The sequence below is a fragment of the Pan paniscus genome, chromosome 6, assembly GCF_029289425.2.
Source record: "Pan paniscus chromosome 6, NHGRI_mPanPan1-v2.0_pri, whole genome shotgun sequence".
Classification (NCBI taxonomy): Eukaryota; Metazoa; Chordata; class Mammalia; order Primates; family Hominidae; genus Pan; species Pan paniscus.
The window spans coordinates 193,696,661-193,717,352 of NC_073255.2; the positions used below are offsets into that span (position 1 = coordinate 193,696,661).

A 20,692-nucleotide genomic window follows, 5' to 3' on the forward strand; every position below is an offset into this window, starting at 1 on the left:
CTCTCGAACCCAGATGGTGGAGGTTGCACTGAGCCAAGATTGCTCCACTGCACTCCAGCATGGGTGACAGAGTGAGACCTTGTCTCAAAAAAAAAAAAAAGTTATAGAAATGTCAGTTTTTTCTGATCAGGCAAGGTAATTGGGAGCCTTGGAAGTTCCTTTAACTGATAACTTCACTGGTCCTTTGTCTTCCAAATCATACAAGTACATCATCATTTATTACCTGCCTCTAATCCATTTAAAGGAAGGGGTGGTATTTTATATATTGAAATATAATAGCTAGCCTCCTGAGGCTTGGTTAACAGATGGACTGTCAGCTGAGTACAAGCAAAGGAATTAAGATAATGAACACAATCTTTAATCAGAATGAAGACAATGGAATTGAAAGCCCGTTCTTAGGCTTGATGGTTCCAAACCTTAGGAAGTGAATTATTGAGAATAATTGTATCATCCTTTAAAATGTGAAACGTTAAAAGAAGCAGATCTGGTAAGTTGAACATTCAAGTTCAATTTGAACATTCTATATAAAATGAGAACCAGCAAACGACTCTCCTATAACCATCAGCTGTAGGATGACTTAAGTCAGGCTCTCTAGCAGATTTGTGAAACAATCTTTCTGTAAATGGTAAGAGACTGGGACATCAGTGCCATTGCCCAGAGGCAGCAGTCTTGTCTGTTACTCTGGGAATATTAAAGCTACCAGGAAAACTGAAGGCTGTGAAAAGAAAAGAATGGAAAGGTAGGGAAGTTGAAATGTCTTTGTTCATTTATTTTGGGCTTATTTTATATTTTCATTGTCCACAGTATAGGTTGCCCTCATCTAACCCCAGGAATGCAGTTGGGGTGTTTTTGTTGTTTTTTTGTTTTGTTTTAGAAATACAGGTGGGGGTCTTGCCTTATCTCAAATTCCTGGGCTTAAGGGATCCTACTGCCTTGGCCTCCCACAGTGCTGGGATTAGAGGCATGAGCCACTATACCCGGCCTGTTTTTTTGGTTTTCTTAATAAATACTTTTTAAAAATTTTTTTATTTAAAATACACTCTTTATAAATTATGATTACATGTTTATATTGTATTTTGCTCGTGTACTGTTTTGTATTTATGAATTCATATAATCATATAATCACAGCAATTCCAAGTCAGACAAACAAATATCACCATTTTATTAATGGCCAAAAGTTTCAAGGTGTAAAGTGACTTGTCTGTCATACAAGTGGGGGACAGTAAGACCCAGGTCTGTGTTTCCGCTATGTTGCTTTTCTCATGAGCACTCTTGTGGTGTTTATGGGAGCCCCACGTTATACCTGCAAATTCTGTGAGTATAGCCATGTACTAATAAAAAGTGTTCTTACTCACTCTGTTTATATACATAAGAAATTGGCTGATCTATTATCACTGATCGTTACCACCACCCTTTGTATCGTAATTAAAGTGCTTTATAGTAATGGCATTGTGGAAGCATACAGGTAAGTGTGTGCTGCTTATATGGATGAAAATGAGAAATCACTTTACTACAGCCTTTGCGTTTCCTCCAGAATGAGTCGCTTTTTCTCTTCTGACTTAACGGTGATTGTTTGCTTCATGTCTTTGCCCTCTGTGATTTCTCATTTTTGTTTAAGTAAAATTGCCATGGTGACATTGGTGCACAATTCCCTAGTGCTTCGGAGGAAACATGGATGGTTAGTGATCTTAAAGACAGAATAAGGTGCTGGGCTTCGGAGACTCTTCCTGGAGGTGCATCTTGGCATCTGCACAATGCTGTGCATACTCGGGTACTTTTTCGTATTTAGATTCTTGTTCACAAAGCATCAAGTCCTATTTCCTTAAAACATTTGTTTCTTGCTTTTTTTTTTTAACCTATTATCATACTTTGAGGATTTTGAGATCCTTACGTTTTGTATTCCCAGGTAGTTGAACTAAAATTCGGTGGGAAAGACATCCCTGTCACCAGCGCCAACCGGATTGCGTACATCCACTTGGTGGCAGACTACAGGCTGAACAGGCAGATCCGCCAGCACTGCCTGGCTTTCCGCCAGGGCCTTGCCAATGTCGTCAGCCTCGAGTGGCTCCGAATGTTTGATCAGCAAGAAATTCAGGTACCCTACCTGCTGACTTTCTGGGACACACTTGTCACAGGAAATGAACAGGCTTTCTTAAAATTTACCTCAAATGTTATTATTTGAACTTTTTTCCTTAGGTATTAATTTCTGGTGCACAAGTTCCCATAAGCCTAGAGGACCTAAAATCCTTTACAAACTATTCAGGTATGTTATCACTGCTAGTTATTGTTTCTGAAAATGTTGCAGGTGGTCATATTTCCAAAGTAATTTTTATTTTATTTTAATTAATTTATTAATTTATTTTTTTTTTCAGACTGAGTTTCACTCTTGTCGCCCAGGCTGGAGTGCAGTGGCGCGATCCCAGCTCACTGAAACCTTTGCCTCCCGGGTTCAAGCAATTCTCCTGCCTCAGCCTCCCGAATAGCTGGGATTACAGGCACCTGCCACCAGGCCCAACTAATTTTTGTACTTTGAGTAGAGACAGGGTTTTGCCATGTTGGCCAGGCTGGTTTCAAACTCCTGAGCTCAAGTGATCCACCCCCCTCAGCCTCCCCAGAGTGCCAGGATTATGGGCGTGAGCCACCATGCCTGGCCTCAAAGTAATTTTTATTGTACTCTTTTGTAGGGGTAATGTACATGGTTCAAAAACCAGATGGCTGAGTGCAGTGGCTCACGCCTGTAATCCCAGCCTTTGGGAGGCCGGGGCAGGTGGATCACTTGAGCTCAGGAGTTTGAAACCAGCCTGGGCAATGTGGCGAAATCCCATCTCTACTAAAAATTAGCTGGGCGTGGTGGCATACACCTGCAGTCCCAGCGTGGTGGCGCACACCTGCAGTCCCGGCATGGTGGCGCACACCTGCAGTCCCGGCGTGGTGGCGCACACCTGCAGTCCCATCTACGTCAGGTGCTGAGGCAGGAGAATCACTGGAGGTGGGAGACGGAGGTCGTGAGATCTCAGTGAGCCGAGATCATGCCACTGCACTCCAGCCTGGGTGACAGGAGTGAAACCCTGTCTCTAAATAAATAAATATATACATACACAACGTACATGGGCAAAAAAAAAACAGATGTTTAACATAAGAAGATAGATAAATGGCCAGTAAGCAAATAAGCACACGATAACGATGTTCAGCACCATTAGTCATTATAGAAAAATGCCACTTAAATCCAAATGAGATAACCCCACATACCCACCAGCTGTCTACTGGGTGCAAGTGAGAGCTTTTTGAGGAAATGGAAATGTTCTAAAACTGGATTGTGCTGATGGTTGCAAAACTCTAAATTTACAAAAAATCATTTTTACATATACCTGTGTGTATCCATGCGTATGTATCTCTTATCTGTAGTTTGTATTGCCCTACATCTGAAGTCTAATCTTTATGTAAAAGCAAATAATGCCTAAGGTCACGTTGTCCCCATGATCGGGTCATAAGTTTAAGGAAATGAAATCAGTCTGACCTTTCCTTTGCCAAGAGATTGTCTTCGGTTGTTTTCATTACTCATCTGCACTGAGGGCTTGCACCTTTAATAATCTCAGCTATGCCAGTAAATAGGTTTAAAATATTATATTCATTTTGGTGCCAATTAATGCACTTAAGACATTTTATTGGTGTTATTTCTGTAGTATATTAACAATGAGGGAACAATATACAGCAATTATTTTAGGTTTAGGGAGCACTTTACTAGATTAAAAGCTGTAAGTGGCAGACATTACATTTTAGAATAGTGGTCTCATCATATAGTGAGATTGGTTGTTAGCCATGGTATTAATATCAGAATGATAATAAGTTAGAAGGAAAGATGATAAAATTAATTTAGACACCAAATCATGCTGGGAAAACACCCAGCTGTGTTAGTACTAGACACCCATTGTCTGTCATGTTAGATCTGTGGCCACGTGCAAGCCCCTTCTCTGCCGTCTGCTCAGCGGTGGCTTTGAACTGCAGCACGGTTCTTCAAATAAGGCTCCTCTGCAGTAGCTCTTGGTGCCCGCATTCATCTTTATAGTTACAGGGTGATCCTTATTCTAGCTTTTTATGTATTTATTTATTTATTTTGAGGGCGAATCTCACCCTGTCACCCAGGCTGGAGTGCAGTGATGCAATCTCAGCTCACTGCAGCCTCTGCCTTCTGGGTTCAAGTGATTCTCCCACCTCAGCCTCCCAAGAAGCTGAGATTACGGGTGCGCGCCACAACATCCGGCAAATTTTTGTACATTTGGTAGAGACAGGGTTTCACCATGTTGGCCAGGCTGCTCTCGAACTCCCGACCTCAAGTGATCCGCCAGCCCGGGCCTCCCAAAGTGCTGGGATTACAGGTGTGAGCCACTGTGCCTGGCCCTGCTTTGACCCTCCTTAAGTTGCTCTCCCCTTCTTGTACTTTACCCATCGCCTCCACATAATTGGCGGTGGGTGGGGCGGGGGCGGGGGGTGGCAGAGAATTCCGCTTTTGCATTTACAATCGGTCCTTCATATCTGTGGGTTCTGTCCACATCCATGGCTTCAACCAATTGCAGATTTTAAATATTTGAGGAAAAAGCAATGGTTGTGTCTGCACTGAATGTGTGCTAAGCAATATAGTGTCACAGCCATTTACACAGCCTCGGCATGAGATGGGATTGTACCAGTGCTCTAGAGATCATGGAAGTGCACAGCACGTACACAGGTGATACACACATGCCACGCCGTTTTAGAGAAGGGACTTGAGGATCCATGGACTTTAGTTTCCGTGGGGGTCTGGACCAATCCCTGTGGGTCCTGAAGGGTGGGTGTGCTTTGCATTTCATAAAGCATGTGTTCATTTTGCCATAGGAGGCTATTCTGCAGACCATCCTGTTATTAAGGTCTTCTGGAGAGTTGTGGAAGGGTTCACTGATGAAGAAAAGCGCAAACTGCTGAAGTTTGTAACAAGCTGCTCTCGACCCCCTCTCTTGGGGTTTAAGGTACACAACTTTCATGACATTTGCTTTAAAGACCACTTCATAAGAAAGGCAGCAGAACATTCAGTAGGGTTAAATGAAGTCCTTTTACATACACTTTTGTTTTTATCTTCAGCTAGATTTTTAATTAAGTACTGGTTATGATGTATATATTTTGGTGCTAGTTTTATTTGGGGTTGCTTTTTTTGTTTGTTCACAATAACCTATTCATATGATAGTTACACATTGTGGTTATGATTGCCTGTGAACAAACCCTACATTTGGAGGGACTATTTGCAATATTAATAATGAGTCTCATAAATCTGTAACACATCTTGGGCTTTTTGCTACTGAACTGAAGCGGGTACAACGTAGAGATGTTGATGGAGTGTATATGCTACTGAGCCTTATTTTACCACTTCTGGAAATTAATGTTGATCTTACGTAATTTGGCTTATTTTTAGCAATTAAAATTGCCTCAGGCAGATGGATCATTTGAAGTCAGGAGTTCGAGACCAGCCTGGTCAACATGATGAAACCCTGTCTTTGCTAAAAATACAGAAAAATGAGCCAGGCATGGTTCCCTGTGCCTGTAATCCCAGTTACTTGGGAGGCTGAGGCACGAGAATTGCTTGAACCCAGGAGGTGGAGGTTGCAGTGAGCCGAGATTGCACCACTGCACTGCACTCCAGCCTGGGTGACAGAGTGAGACCCTGTCTCCAAAAAAAAAAAAAAAAAAAAAAATTGCCTCAGGAACGTCTAATCATAATTCCTGTATTCACTGTAAATTAAAATAAAGCCATATTAACATTTAAAAATGCACACAGTGGTATATATATTATAGAATAATATATAATTAGATAAGTACTGTATGTGACTTGTGCTTATGAAACTTCATAGGCATTCACTTTCTTTTTTCCTTTTTTCTTTTTTTTTTTTAAGTAAGATGAGCACTCGCTGTATCACCCAGGCTGGAGTGCAGTGGTGTGATCACGGCTCACTGCAGCCGCAGCCACCCAGGCTGAAGCAATCTGCCCACCTCAGCCTCCCAAGTAGCTGGGACTACAGGCATGTACCACCATGCCTGGCTGATATTTTGATTTTTTGTAGAGAAGGGTTTCACTGTATTCCCCAGGCTGGCCTCCAACTCCTGGGCCCAAGAAACCCTTTCACTTCAGCCTCCCAAGGTGCTGGGATGACAGGTGTGAGCCACCACAGCATGCCCAGCTGGCATTCACCTTCAAATAACCTTCAACCAGAAAGAGTTCCTGCACACTCATATAGTCCCAGCTACTCTTGAGGCTGAGGTAGGAGGATTAGTTGAGCCCAGGAGTTTAAGACCAACCTGGGCAATGTAGTAGCGAGATCCTGTCTCAAGGGGGAAAAAGTAATGTTAAGGTTTTTTGCTTTGTTGTTGTTGTTGCTGTTTTGTTTGTTTCTTTGTTTTTGAGACGGAGTTTTACTCTGTCGCCCAGGCTGGAGTGCAGAGGGCAATGGCGTGATCTCCGCTCACTGCAACCTCTGCCTCACAGGGTCAAGCAATTTTCCTGCCTCAGCCTCCTGAATAGCTGTGATTACAGGCGTGCGCCTCCATGCCCAGCTAATTTTTGTATTTTTAGTAGAGACGGGGTTTCACCATGTTGGCCAGGCTGGTCTCAAACTCCTGACCTCAGGTGATCCGCCCACCTCAGCCTCACAAAGTGCTGGGATTACGGGTATGAGCCATCATGCCCAGCCCCCCAAGTATTTTTTTATATTTCTGAGTGAAGCTATTCTTTAACTTTTTACTTTGAAACTATTTTAAATGTATAGAAAAGTTGTGAGAATTGACCAAATAACTTCTAAACCCGCACTGACCAATTGTTAACATTTTGCTACATTTACTTTATCATTCTTTTCATGCATTTCTTTCCTGAGTCATTTGAGAATAGGTTGAAGACATGAGGTCTTCCCTAAATATCTCAGCACATACTTCCTAAGAACAGAGACAGTTTTTAAAAGGCCACAATTAAATTATTGCAAGTCAGGAAATTGAACTCTGACATACGGCACTTAAACCTTATCGAATCCACTGGCTGCACAGTGTGGTCCTGGGACCAGCAGCTGCAGCATCACTTGAGCACATGTTAAAAATGAACATTTTCAGGCCCCACTCAGACCTGAGTCAGCGCTCAGTGGGAGCGGAACCCCGCAGTCACGTTGTGACCAGCTCTTCAGGTGTTAGGCCGGTTGTCCCTTCATGTCCTTCATAGAATCTGATCCAGGACCACACGTTGCATTTAATTGGCATGCTCTTTAGTTTCCTTTCTTCTGTACCCCCATTTTCAAGGGGTGCAGGCAAGTTATCTTGAGAATGTTCGTCAATGTGATGTCGCAGCCCCACCGTTGGGAGTGTACAGATGGCAACATATTTTCACACAGTGTGTTTATGAATGTTCAGAGCAAGCCTTCATAATGGCCAAAAACGAAATAATTCACAGTACATGAACTGCTAGTAAATACTATAGATTAAGAGATATTTAGAATTTAAAAGGAATAAATGATATCTACTACACTGTGTATGAACATTGAAAACACTGTGCTAAGTGAACGAAGCAAGACACAAGACTACGTATTATTATATGTAATTCCACTCGGATAAACTGTCCTTTGAAAGGCACATTTAGAGACACAGAGCGGGTCAGGGGCTGCACAGGGCTGGAGGTGGCAGCGGGAGCTTCGGAGAAGTGGAGCGACCCAAAACCGGATTGTGGGGGTCGCTGCGGAACTCTGTAAATTTGCTAAAATCATTGGATTGTACATTTAAAGGGATAATCTTATAGTAAGTCAAGTACACCTCAATTAAGCTGTTCTTAAAAATTGACTATAAACTAACACAGCATCTCAGTAAGTGCCCTCAGAACTGGAGTTGGGACCCAGTAGAGAGGTGGAAAGAAGTGAGGCCTAAGTGCAGTGAGTTTGTTTCAAATAGGTCAATCATCGACGCCGTTATGTTCTAGAAGTAATGAATAATAAAGACGTATAAACTTAAACGTGTTAGTGAATACCATCACTCAATGATATTAGTAGAAATGATAATCTTCCAAATTGTTGGAGAGAAAAAATAACCATGCAAACAAAACAAGACAAACAGAACCAACTCTATTTACCAGATATGGGGGGTGGGGGTGGGAAGTAACATTCAGAATCGTAAAATAGAAGGCATAAAATGAGAGAAGCCTGAATGTTAAAACAGAGAGTGCGGAGAAACTGACCTATTAAAAGAAAAAGACTTTGAGACAGGGCCAGGAAAACGCTGCCGCCTACAAGCAACACACCTAAACGGAGTGACCCAGAAGGGTTTAGTGGCACGTCCAGGTTTGCGTGTGAAGAAATAGATGGGTCCCCTTCAGAGTTTGAAGCATGACCCATGTGACCAGATAGGAGAATCTCTCGAGCGCAGGGAAAGCTGGGTGCTGCCTGTGTGGTGGCAGAGTCTGGAGGGCTTGCTGTGCTGGGGACTAAAGAGCAGGAGGACTGCAGGTGAGGCGTGCAGACGACTTTTTATCGGTAAAGATTTTAATGCCATTTGGTAATTTTGTCATTAACATTTATTATGATAGACAAGGCTTCTAGTATCTTTGTTTCAAAACTGGCTTGTTCCAAAGCTAGAGATAAGAAAATTATGCATCTCATCTAGTTTCATAAAAGGAAGTTTGGGGGACCTGCTCCCATCAAAACACTGGAAGATGCAGAGACTTTTGTCAGCTCCTGGCTAATTAGATAATGCTAATCATGTGAGTAGCAATAAAAATTAGAAGTCCTGCCAGACGTAGGTTCTAGACATTCTGACAGCCAACTAAAGAGCCAGCAATAACGTGTGCCTAGGAGTGCGAGAGCCTTCTCCACCTCCGTGATGCCTCCGGGTTCGTGCATGGCCACTTGTGCTGCATGAGCGTCGTAGGTTTAGGGGAACAGAAGTAGAGGGATTTACATGAGCTTTTAAAATCCCAAATAGACTGGCCAGGTGCGGTGGCTCACACCTGTAATCCCAGCACTTTGGGAGGCCAAGGCGGGTGGATCCCCTGAGGCCAGGAGTTCAAGACGAACCTGACCAACATGATGAAACCCCGTCTCTACTAAATACAAAAAAAAAATCAGCCGGGCATGGTGGTGCATGCCTGTAGTCCCAGCTACTTGGGAGGCTGAGGCAGGAGAATGGCTTGAACCCGGAAGGTGGAGGTTGCAGTGAACCAAGATTGCACCATTGCACTCCAGCCTGGGCGACAAGAGCAAAACTCTGTCTGAAAAAAAAAAAAAAAAAAAAATCCCAAATAGACTAAAAGGGAAAATCCTACCCCAGTCAAGACCCCGCACAATCATAATTGAGTTATACCGTGGAAAACACTTTGAGCATCCATGAGACGGTCTTCCTGTTTTTTAATTTTTCTCAATGTTCTAACATATGTGAAATTTAATTGATTTTTCCATGATAAGTGTTTTTGAAGTTGTTATATGTTAGACATCCAGTTTGGAAAAATCATCTTAATATTTAGGCTTTCCGGTTAGCTTAGTATGCCTGGATTTGCCAGGGCTGCAGAATTAATGTAGACTTAAAGGAAGAGAATGTCTTTCAGTTGAAGTACTATAAATAGCAAAGGCAGGCAGGCATAATTTTAAAGTTATGAAACTCCTTAGTGCCAGATTATTGGAGAAGAATAACATCTGCTAAAGCTAATTAAAGTTTAATATGTTTAATAAATGTGATTGTTACAGACAAAAAATCATTAAAGTGCTGTAGAAAATTGTTAAGTTACCATCAGGCCACATAATAAATTAATGATTTTTCTCACTCTGAATTAATGCAAATTCCCGTTGTACTGTATTTAATTATGCACAAAATGGTGCCCTTGACTCAGATTTCAGTGAAGAACTTCATTTTTTTACTTTTAAGTCTCCAAGTAGGAAATTCAATTAGCGTTATGAAAGAAACACTAAAATGTGGCATTTAATTGCAAAATATATTTTAAGCTTTTCATTTATCCAGTGACTTTGCCAGCAGTCACTGACCCCTTCATTCAGAGATCCTTTTCTGTTTCAAAAATGCAATGCTTCCTTTTTAGTATATTCAAGCATTTGTGAAAATTATTGCCCTCATGTACTCAGAATGCTGAATAATAAGTGTAATAAATGTTATTTCTGGTTCTCCTTTGGTTCTCATTCTAACATTTTTATGAGAGATTTAAAGGAGCAAATAAACTATAATTAGAAAAAAAAGACAATGGATTTTAGCACATATTATATGCCACATATATATTTTTTAATGAAGTTTACATTTAACAGTAAAGAGACCTACAAAGATCAGTAATAAGAATCATGTAAGTCTCTTCATAGGCTTTTTTTTTTTTTTTTTTTTTTGAGATAGAGTTTCGCTCCTGTTGCCCAGGCTGGAGTACAATGGCCCATCTCAGCTCACTGCAACCTCTGCCTCCTGGGTTCAAGTGATTCTCCTGCCACAGCCTCCCGAGTAGGTGGGATTACAGGCACCTACCACCACCCCCAGCTAATTTTTTTGCATTTTTAGTAGAGGCAGGATTTCACCATGTTGGCCAGGCTGGTCTCGAACTCCTGACCTCTGGTGATCCACCCACCTCAGCCTCCCAAAGTGCTGGGATTACAGGCATGAGCCACCGCGCCCATCCTCTTCATAGCATTTTGTGGGCTGTGCTCTTACTAGTTTTACCCTTAACATAAATTATATGCTAAACTCAACATATAATTGAAACAAAATCCAACTGAAATGTGGGTGTGGCCAGTTGGGTGCCTGTTGTGCTTTGTGACAGCTTCAGTGCTTCCAAAGGTTCCTGCAGAATGGGACATTGCTCTAGTTTGATTCACATTTGACTACAATGGTTAGAAGGTAATTACCTTTTCTATTTTTTAAATTTTTTTGAACATAAACTCAAGATTGTATTGTCTTCATAATAAAACAGAAGATGACACTTAGAATTGGATGTCTTGGCCCTTCCTCCTTTTCTGTCCTCCCAGTTCAGAATGCTCACATCTCTTTATATCCAGCATTCTCTTACATCTGCACCTATGCTCAACGCACTCAAGCCTCAGCACAAGCTTCTTCATAGTTCTAGCCTTTTCCCAGAAAATCAGCTTAGTCTGCCCACCGTAGCAGCTCTGCTTCGTGTCCTAACACCACCTTCCCCGGGCACCTGTCCTAACGCCACCTTCCCAGGCACCTGTTGTAACGCCACCTTCCCCGGGCGCCTGTCCTAACGCCACCTTCCCGGGCATACAGAGAATCCGTGCCCTTTTGTGCCATGTCGCTTTGTGGGCTTGCCACACTTACAGAAAGTCGAACGGGGGCCGGGTGTGGTGGCTCACGCACTTTGGGAGGCTGAGGCGGGCGGATCACCTGAGTTCAGGAGTTCTCGACCAGCCTGGCCAACATGGCGAAACCCCATCTCTACTAAAAATACAAAAATTAGCTAGGTGTGATGATAGGCACATATAGTCCCAGCTACTCGGGAGGTTGAGGCAAGAGAATTGCTTGAACCTGGGAGGCAGAGGTTGCAGTGAGCCGAGATTGTGCCATTGTACACCAGCCTTGTTGAGAGAGCAAGACGCCAACTCAAAAAAAAAAAAAAAAGTCTAGCAAGTATTAGGAACATTCACTTTGTGGGAGCGCTGTTGGCACAGAAAGCACTTTTTTTGTATTGGATTTTTTTTTATTTTTTTTTTACCTTTCAGTAAAAGTAATGGAAAATTGGAAATTGTGATTAAGTATAAGAAACCTATATTTCCTCCCATTCTAACCATTTTTTTTTATGTTTCCTTCCTTTAATTAGTGTGTGTTTTATCTACATACATGAGTGTGTGTTAATGTAGATATGCATAATTTTTTCTGTTTTTGGTAGAGGTAGGGTCTTGCTCTGTTGCCCAGGCTGTCAGAAACTCCTGGCCTTGAGTGATCTCCCACGCCAGCCTCCCAAAGCACTGGTACTACAGGTGTGAGCCAACATGCTCGGCCTGTTACACACACACACACCTGGTATTACAGGTGTGAGCCAACATGCTCGGCCTGTTATGTGCACACACACACACCTGATATTACAGGTGTGAGCCAACATGTTCAGCCTGTTATGCACAGAGACACACACCTGGTATTACAGGGGTGCGCCAACATGCTCGGCCTGTTACACACACACACACACACCTGGTATTACAGGTGTGAGCCAACATGCTCGGCCTGTTACACACACACACACACCTGGTACTACAGGTGTGAGCCAACATGCTTGGCCTGTTACACACACACACCTGGTATTACAGGTGTGAGCCAACATCCTCGGCCTGTTACACACACACACCTGGTATTACAGGTGTGAGCCAACATGCTCGGCCTGTTATGTGCACACACACACACCTGATATTACAGGTGTGAGCCAACATGTTCAGCCTGTTATGCACAGAGACACACACCTGGTATTACAGGGGTGCGCCAACATGCTCGGCCTGTTACACACACACACACACACACCTGGTATTACAGGTGTGAGCCAACATGCTCGGCCTGTTACACACACACACACACCTGGTACTACAGGTGTGAGCCAACATGCTTGGCCTGTTACACACACACACCTGGTATTACAGGTGTGAGCCAACATGCTCGGCCTGTTACACACACACACCTGGTATTACAGGTGTGAGCCAACATGCTCGGCCTGTTACACACACACACACACACACACCTGGTACTACAGGTGTGAGCCAACATGCTCGGCCTGTTACACACACACACACACCTGGTACTACAGGTGTGAGCCAACATGCTCGGCCTGTTACACACACACCTGGTACTACAGGTGTGAGCCAACATGCTCGGCCTGTTACACACACACACACCTGGTATTACAGGTGTGAGCCAACATGCTCAGCCTGTTACACACACACAAAAATATATATTTTTAAGACAGAGTTTCACTCTTATTGCCCAGGCTGGAGTGCAATGCGTGATCTCGTCTCACTGCAGCCTGCAACCTCTGCCTCCTGCCTCAGCCTCCCGAGTAATTGGAATTATTACAGGCATGCACCACTACAGCCGGCTAATTTTTTATTTTTAGTAGAGATGGGGTTTCGCCATGTTGGTCAGGCTGGTCTCAGAAATCCTGACCTCAGGTGATCCACCCGTTGTGGCCTCCCAAAATGCTGGGATTACAGTCATGAGCCACTGCTCCTGGTCACGTAATTTTTAAATATAATTTTAGCTGTATCTTGTGTTCAGTTTTCTAGGCTACCTTTTTCACTCAACATTACATCAGGATCATTTTTCCTCGTGTTATTCTTTGAGATATTTTTAATGGACTTGTAGTGTCCCATCATGTGATTTACCAGTTTACTTTCTGTTGTTTACAGCTCTTCCTTCGTTGTGATGCTGTGAACCTCTTGTGCATAAATTATCATGTGCATCTCTAATCATTTCTTAGAGTACAGTCCCAGGAGTTGTGAATGTGGGTGAAGCCCCTGCTCCTGCTGCCAGGCCCACCTCTCAGAGAGTTTCGTGTACACGTGTGCAGGGAAGGGCTGACCTAGCTAGGTCTCTGAAATCCGTGCCAGATACTAAATGTGCACAGGCTGCGACAGTGAGCAGACTGAGGGCGATCTGTGCCTTATTGTCTTCCTGTTGGAAGAGAACACATAAATCACGTATCTCAAATGTGAGGCAAGTAGCTAATGGTGTTTGTGTATACGAGGAAGGTGGAGTCACCGGTTCTTCGTGGCCGTCAGAGGACCGACATGCCATAGGTCTCATGCATTGAGTCTGCGTTGAGCAATCCCTAACACAGTCTTTGCCTACAGATACATCTGCACAATTGTGGAAACTGAGTACGTATTCATTGCATCATTTTTTGTAAAAAGCTGAGAGAAGTGCCCACCAACACATCGTGCCACGCGTGTCCATGGAACACCATACAGCCTCACCATTGATAGGGCAAGATGACCGAGACCCATTATCAGATGAGAAAAGCAAGGCACGGAATACTGTGTCTCATGTGCTCACGGTCTCAATTTTAAAACGAAAGGAGGGAGAACATTTTCTCATGCGTGCATTTCATCTCTGGGAGCACTTAAGACGCTGAAGCGTTGGTTGCCAGTGGGAATGGGAACTGGGTATCTGTGATACAGGGATGAGAATTTTCACACTGTACCTTTAAATACCAGAACGTCGTGAACACATCTGAAAAACAGTATTCAAATTTCCCTGATCATCTTTCTTTTTTGTTAACAATTATTTAAATTCTGGCACAAGCAAGCCACTTTTCATCATGCATTTGGTCTATAGATGTTCTACCTCCCTCAATTTTGTCTTGTAATTTAATGAATAGGGGAACTGGGGCCGGGCACGGTGGCTCACGCCTGTAATCCCAGCACTTTGGGAGGCTGAGGCGGGTGGATCACGAGGTCAGGAGATCGAGATCATCCTGGCTAATATGGTGAAACCCCGTCTCTACTAAAAATACAAAAAATTAGCCGGGCGTGGTGGCGGGAGCCTGTAGTCCAAGCTATGCGGGAGGCTGAGGCAGGAGAATGGCGTGAACCCGGGAGGCAGATGTTGCAGTAAGCCGAGATTGCACCACTGCACTCCAGCCTGGGCGACAGAGCAAGACTCCATCTCAAAAAAATAAATAAAAATAATAGGGTAACTGGGTTGCTTATTTGTATCTCTTGAAAACTGATAGAGGTCTCATCAGATTCTAAATTTGAATTTTTCTTCTTTTGGCAATAACGTCACATAATGTCGTATGCTTCCCATTCCCTTAATCGTCATGGAGATCCACTTCTCGTGAGTCATCTCCCCACAACGCTGGGATCGATCTCTGCGTCAGAATTCCTCTTGATTTTAGTGGTCACTTATCACTGCCTAGATCCATTGTTTAATGTGCTTCTAAAACAGCCGTGTTCTAATTACGTAATTGTATCATTTATTAGCTGGAATTTTCTATTTAAAAACAGCTTTGTTTCTTCTCACCAATGATGTGGTTAACCCGAGTAATAGCTTGTACAGGAAAGATAGAATAAATCTTGATCCTTTTTAAAAATTTTTTATAGACAGGGTCTCGCTGTGTGTTGCCCAGGCTGGAGTGCAGTGGTGTGATCATACCTCACTAACCTCGACCTCCTGGGCTCAAGACATCTTTTCACCTCAGCCTCCCAAGTAGCTGGGAATATAGGGGCAGACCACCACACCTGGCTAATTGTTTTGATTTTTATTTTTAGTGGAAATGAGGTCTCGTTATGTTGCCCAGGCTGGTCTCGAACTCCTAAGCTCAAGCCATCCCCCAGCTAGGCCTCCCAAAGTGCTGGGACTACAGGTGTGAGCTATGCGCCTGGCCTGGAATGTTATTTATCCCTTTTTATGCCTGAAGCATAATCTTTTATGTAAGTTAGAACTAAGCCATCAATGTAATTTTTTAAAAAAGCAAATGTGGGCCGGGCACGGTGGCTCACGCCTGTAATCCCAGCACTTTGGGAGGCAGAGGTGGGCAGATCACAAAGTCAGGAGTTCAAGACCATCCTGGCCAACGTGGTGAAACCCCTTATCTAGGAAAAATCCAAAAATTAGCCAGGCATGGTGGCAGGCACCTGTAATCCCAGCTACTTGGGAGACTGAGGCAGGAGAATCGCTTGAACCTGGGAGGTAGAGGTTGCAGTGAGCTGAGATGGCGCCATTGCCCTCCAGCCTGGGCGACAGAGCAAGACTCCATCTCAAAACAAACAACAACAACAACAACAAAGCAAATGTGGTTTCGGGAAAATGTGACTGCAATGGTAACTTTTTACTGATTGGAGCAGGCACATTTTGTGTACTTTGTATTAAAACTCATGTAATGCCATGCTTGTTACAGTGACATCTTGCACACATGCTGTTTTTCAGGAGTTGTATCCCGCATTTTGTATTCACAACGGAGGCTCCGACCTTGAGCGGCTCCCCACAGCCAGCACCTGCATGAACCTGCTGAAGCTCCCCGAGTTCTATGACGAGACACTTTTGCGAAGTAAACTTCTCTATGCGATTGAATGTGCCGCTGGCTTTGAGCTGAGCTGAAGCTGATGCTGGGGTCCGACCCCTACAGAGAACCAGTGCTTCCTTCGTCAGCAGCGCCTCCCCAGACCCACGAGGATACTCACACTGCACGCCTGAGGCTCTCCTAAGCTCCTTCTTTCATTCTGCCATTCCTCCCTCCCTTCCTTTTTTAAATGATTTTTATTACGGTGTGGTCACTTATTTAGATGGACATTGCTTTTCAAATAACACGTTATGTGCCATGTGGCTACTTTAGTAATATTGCCAAGAAGAGCACAGTTTTTACACTAGTGGCATCTCAGTGAAATTAACCAAAGATGAAGCTTTGGCTTTGCTGGTGAGATCAGAGCCCTCCTGAGCAGGCAGCGCCGCTCCAGGGTTCAGACAGGGCTGCGCAGGCGGCAGAGATACAGGGTCTGAGGCTGAGACGCCATGGGGCCGCTGCTGCTTATGTGGTTGGATTGTTTACAAGCCTCATTATTAAAACTGAAGGCATTTTTTTTTTCTGCTGCCTTTCCCAAAGTGGTTAGGTTTGGAAAAGAGATGATGATGGTAATATTTTATTTGTGCTTTTTAAGCCATTTCCCCAAATGGGACTAGCATGCTTGTTTTCAGTATACCGTGGCCTGCCTCATGATGGTTTGGAGATACCGTCTGTGGATGTGAGGTGGAGACTTCATTCATTGTCCTATTTCTATCTCCACTTTGTGCCTGGAGAGCTTTCAGGGGAGGTGGAGGAGGAGGGTCTGCCAAGCTACTGCAACATCTGTCACCCACTATACCCAGTTACTTGGGGGAGGACAGACACTGTGGTGTCATTAAAGTTGTTTGAACCAAAGTGGCGGCTGCATCTTTGTCCCGATGCTAGCCGTGCCGGTCTCCCATCATCCGCTCGCCCTCCTTTCCCCTGGGCTGCGCCCACTTGTCTTCCTGGATATTTGGGGGTGACTCGCCATGCTTGGCACCCTCTGCTTCCTGGTGCTGCTCTGACTCGAAGACGGGACAGTCCCTGGTGCACATCCAGGGAAGAGGAGTGTCGGTAGTTCTTGCAGTAGGCACTTTATCAGGGCCTGACCTGTTGCTGGGTGATTTTAGTCTCTACAAACAGAAAGCGTTTCAAAGCGTCAGCTGTGGGAGCAGAGTGACCCTTTGCTGATGCTGGGGGGAGGGGATCTAAATCCTCATTTATCTCTTCTATGTCTAGTATTTTACTGTCACTGGAGGCTCTGTGGGCTGTCATAGTTAATTGACCATAATTAGCAATATACTTTTAAAGTGGGAAAGCTGAATGACACTTTTAAGACAATGAACATTATCAAAACAAAATGTATAATTTCTTAATTTGAATAATAAATTAAGCGTTTAAATGCTATTTGTAGTCTTGATATACAGAAATAAAATAATTAGGGTTGGTCTTTTTTATTTTAGGTTTTATGTTGAATGTTCTATATCTTATTAGTTAATTTGTATATTTTATTAGCAGTATTTTGGAAATAGCATATCTGAGACTGAAGAGAAATTGACAATTCACTTATTTGTGGTTTTTTTCTCAGCTATTCTGAGCTTATTTATTTATTTGTATGTTCTAATGGCTAAACATTTACATTAAATGTTTTTTTTCCCAAGATTGTGTTGGAGTCCTACCCCAAATCATTGTGATTAGCACAGCTTCTGAATGTTACTAGTTTTATCACAGGTGTTTGCATGTCACCAGCTAATGGAGTATAGTAAGATGGCCTACACTCACTGAGAATCAGAGGTCCTCGGGAGGATGCCTGTCATCAGGGGTGGGCCGAGCGTGGCTCCCAGGCCGGCGGCCGGTGTGCTCCTATCTGACCAGCCACGGGTGTTGGCTTCCCGAGTCTCCCATTGGGTCTGGCATTAGTTCTTGAAAAATTTCTGGAGGAAGATTCTTTGTTCTTTGTTTTGTTTGCCCTTTTCTACGTTCTGTCCTACTTTCTGCTTTCTGGTAATTTTGTACACAAACCTAAATGTTGACTTGGGGTTATTGCAGATACTTCTCATGAGGTGTTATCTGCAGAGAGATCTTTGTTTTGGTATCCTGAGCTCGTTAAGGCAGCTTTATCGATTGCAGTGGTTTACAGGATGGTGTGTGCTTTTGCGGAGCGTGGGAAACCAGATACTGCATCCCTGCCCATCGTGAGCCTGCAGTCTACACTCTATGTATCCGTGCCATTGACACGCAGGCCTCCAGTGGTGGAACTGGGAGCACGGGAAAGGCTGTGGTGGGGTTAATGACTCCTTCCAGGAACTTCCTGAGGAGGTGAGTGGTGAACCTGAAATAATTGAATATGTAAGCTTTCTCATACTTGAAAGAAATAAACAGCCAAAGGCACATGGTAACTCGAATAGAAATTCAGGGCATGCTCAGCTCTTTCAGATCCACCTGCTCCGGGTCAGCAAGCATCACAACTAGCAGGGTAGTCTAGGAAGTGACGCAGCCACCCTGTGCATCCCTCACAGAACAGCAGGTTCACCTGGAGGTTTTTCTAATGAGAAATTACCTAGACTTCTCAAACACGGGCTGAATGCTGGAGTGCTACACTGTGGCATGCTGGGATCAACCCAGAGGGCTTTTCCTGGTGCTTGGATGGTGGTCAAAGTTGGTGACCTGAAGAGACTGGTGACCAGCATGTCCAGGTGGGAAAAGGCACTGACTACACAAAGGTCTCTGCTTCCAGAAAATTCTGAGGGTAAGTTCTTGAGCCCAAGTGCTTTGTGCCTCGACTGATTTAGCTGTGAAACAGGGACAGTCTAGAGGCTTGGGTTTCACAGGAGCATTCTGGAGATGCCATGAGCATTGTAGACAGGCTTTTGACTTTCACATACTGTAAACCACGTTTTAATTTGTCTCCCTAGGCGGTTGGTGTCACAGGTTGCAAACATCACATCTTCAAAAGTCTGCCCTAACAGCCTACAAGGTTACAATAGTTTTGGCCAAGGTCTTAACAATAAAAATATTGCTGTATAAAGGCAACGTTACTACTACTTTTTCTTCTGCAGAGGTAGGCAGAAAACGGTAATCTCTTTAAATGCTGTTCTCTTTTTATGTGCATTTTTCTTTCTTTTTCTTTTTTTGAGACAGTCTCGCTCATTTGCCCTGGCCAGAGTGCAGTAGTACTATCTGGGCTCACTGCAAGCTCCGCCTCCCGGGTTCAAGCGATCGTCCTGCCTCAGCCTCCCGAGTAGCTGGGATTACAGGCATGAGCCACCGCGCCCGGCCCCACTTTTGCTTTAAGAGGATGGTTTACGTTCTGATTACTGAGATGGATTGCTGTGGTTTGGATTCATCGATTGCGCACTTCTAAATGTTGACAGGAGGCAGTGTCCGTCATTAGCTTATAACTGAGGGCCTTATTTATGTTCAAAATACTGAGCTGAAGACTCTTGACACCAATTTTACCATTCAGATAGGAGCTCCCACCACCAGCCTCGTCTTCCCTGACCCTGGAGTGGGCAAAAGCAAACGTAGAGGCTCGAAGGGTGTCACAGGAGGGAACCATAGCCAGCCAACTGGGGCTGCCTAGAGAGGCAAATACGGCAGAAGTCACTGGGTTTTTCTTTCTGCACGATCCAGAATAAAGAAAGGCACACCTGTTGTGCTCATTAAGGTGATCTTATGTCATGGAAGCAGCCTATTGTCAGTCTTGAATTTATCGTGGAGGGTGTTCACATACTGAGTCACCCAAAGAATTCAATTGCTGGCAGTGTTTCTTAGATTTGTGGATAGCACAAGGTCCATGCGTCTCCTTGAACTGCCAGGATTGCAGACAGAAGTCCGCCTCCACGATGGGTGCTCCACGCCTTCACAGCTCAGGACCCGCATGTGAACTGGCCAGCGTCACTCCACGTACGCACCGTGCTAGGTAATGGGATGGCGCCGATGGACTGATGAGTTTGAGGTGATGACTGAATGGATGCTGTCGTGCTTGCATCCACAGAACCACAGACTTGACAGGACCAGAGCTGTTAGAGCTCATTCAAGTGTGAGGGGGGTAGTCTTTCCTAAAATGGTATCGTGTTCATGGTCATCAGCTCCCTGTGGCTGCTGTAGCAAATTACCACAAATCAGGTGGCTTAAAGCAGCAGCATTTCTCTCCTCCAGGGATCAGGAGGCCTCACAGCCTCAGGGAGGAACCCTTTGTCTCCTCCAGCTTCTGGTATCTGGTGTCTTCTCCCCCTGTCTCCAGTGTCCTGCCTTTTTCCTATAGACACCCCCGTAATCCAGGATGACTCCATCTCAAGATCCTCAATTACATCTGCAAAGACTTTTTCCAAATAAGGCCGTGTATGTACACGTGTCCTGGAGTCAGGACGTGGCCTGTTTCTTTGGGCAGCCCCATTCTGGCTGTGTTTATTTAAGTGTGGTAGGTAGACCCTTGGGGATTTTGAAACGTGTTCTGGTTGTACTTGGCTGTTGCCCACGCAGACTCGAACAAGCCTTTCCTTTGACTCAGTAAAACGAGCGGTGTATGAGATCAGTGTTCCCAGCCCTTCCTGAAGGCCATTGTGTCTCTAGGGGTGGGGGCTTAGCAGTCTGTATTTTTTATAGTGTCCTGGATAATCCTTCCCAGGTGATTTCTGGAAAACAATTAGACAGTCTCAAAAAATCCTT

At 44.2% G+C, this 20,692-nt stretch overlaps 1 protein-coding gene across 1 annotated transcript in view; it reads left to right on the forward strand.

Moving 5' to 3' along the window:
- The window catches only part of UBE3C (ubiquitin protein ligase E3C), a 131,628-nt gene extending 113,947 nt beyond the window's left edge, over nucleotides 1–17,681 (forward strand). Inside the window, exons 20-23 of the mRNA XM_034965364.3 lie at nucleotides 1,907–2,095; nucleotides 2,197–2,263; nucleotides 4,870–5,000; nucleotides 15,907–17,681. Coding sequence (XP_034821255.1) covers nucleotides 1,907–2,095; nucleotides 2,197–2,263; nucleotides 4,870–5,000; nucleotides 15,907–16,077 — 558 coding nt within the window. The 3' untranslated portion in view covers nucleotides 16,078–17,681. The remainder of the gene's footprint in view (nucleotides 1–1,906; nucleotides 2,096–2,196; nucleotides 2,264–4,869; nucleotides 5,001–15,906) is intronic.
- Nucleotides 17,682–20,692: the final 3,011 nt, after the last annotated feature.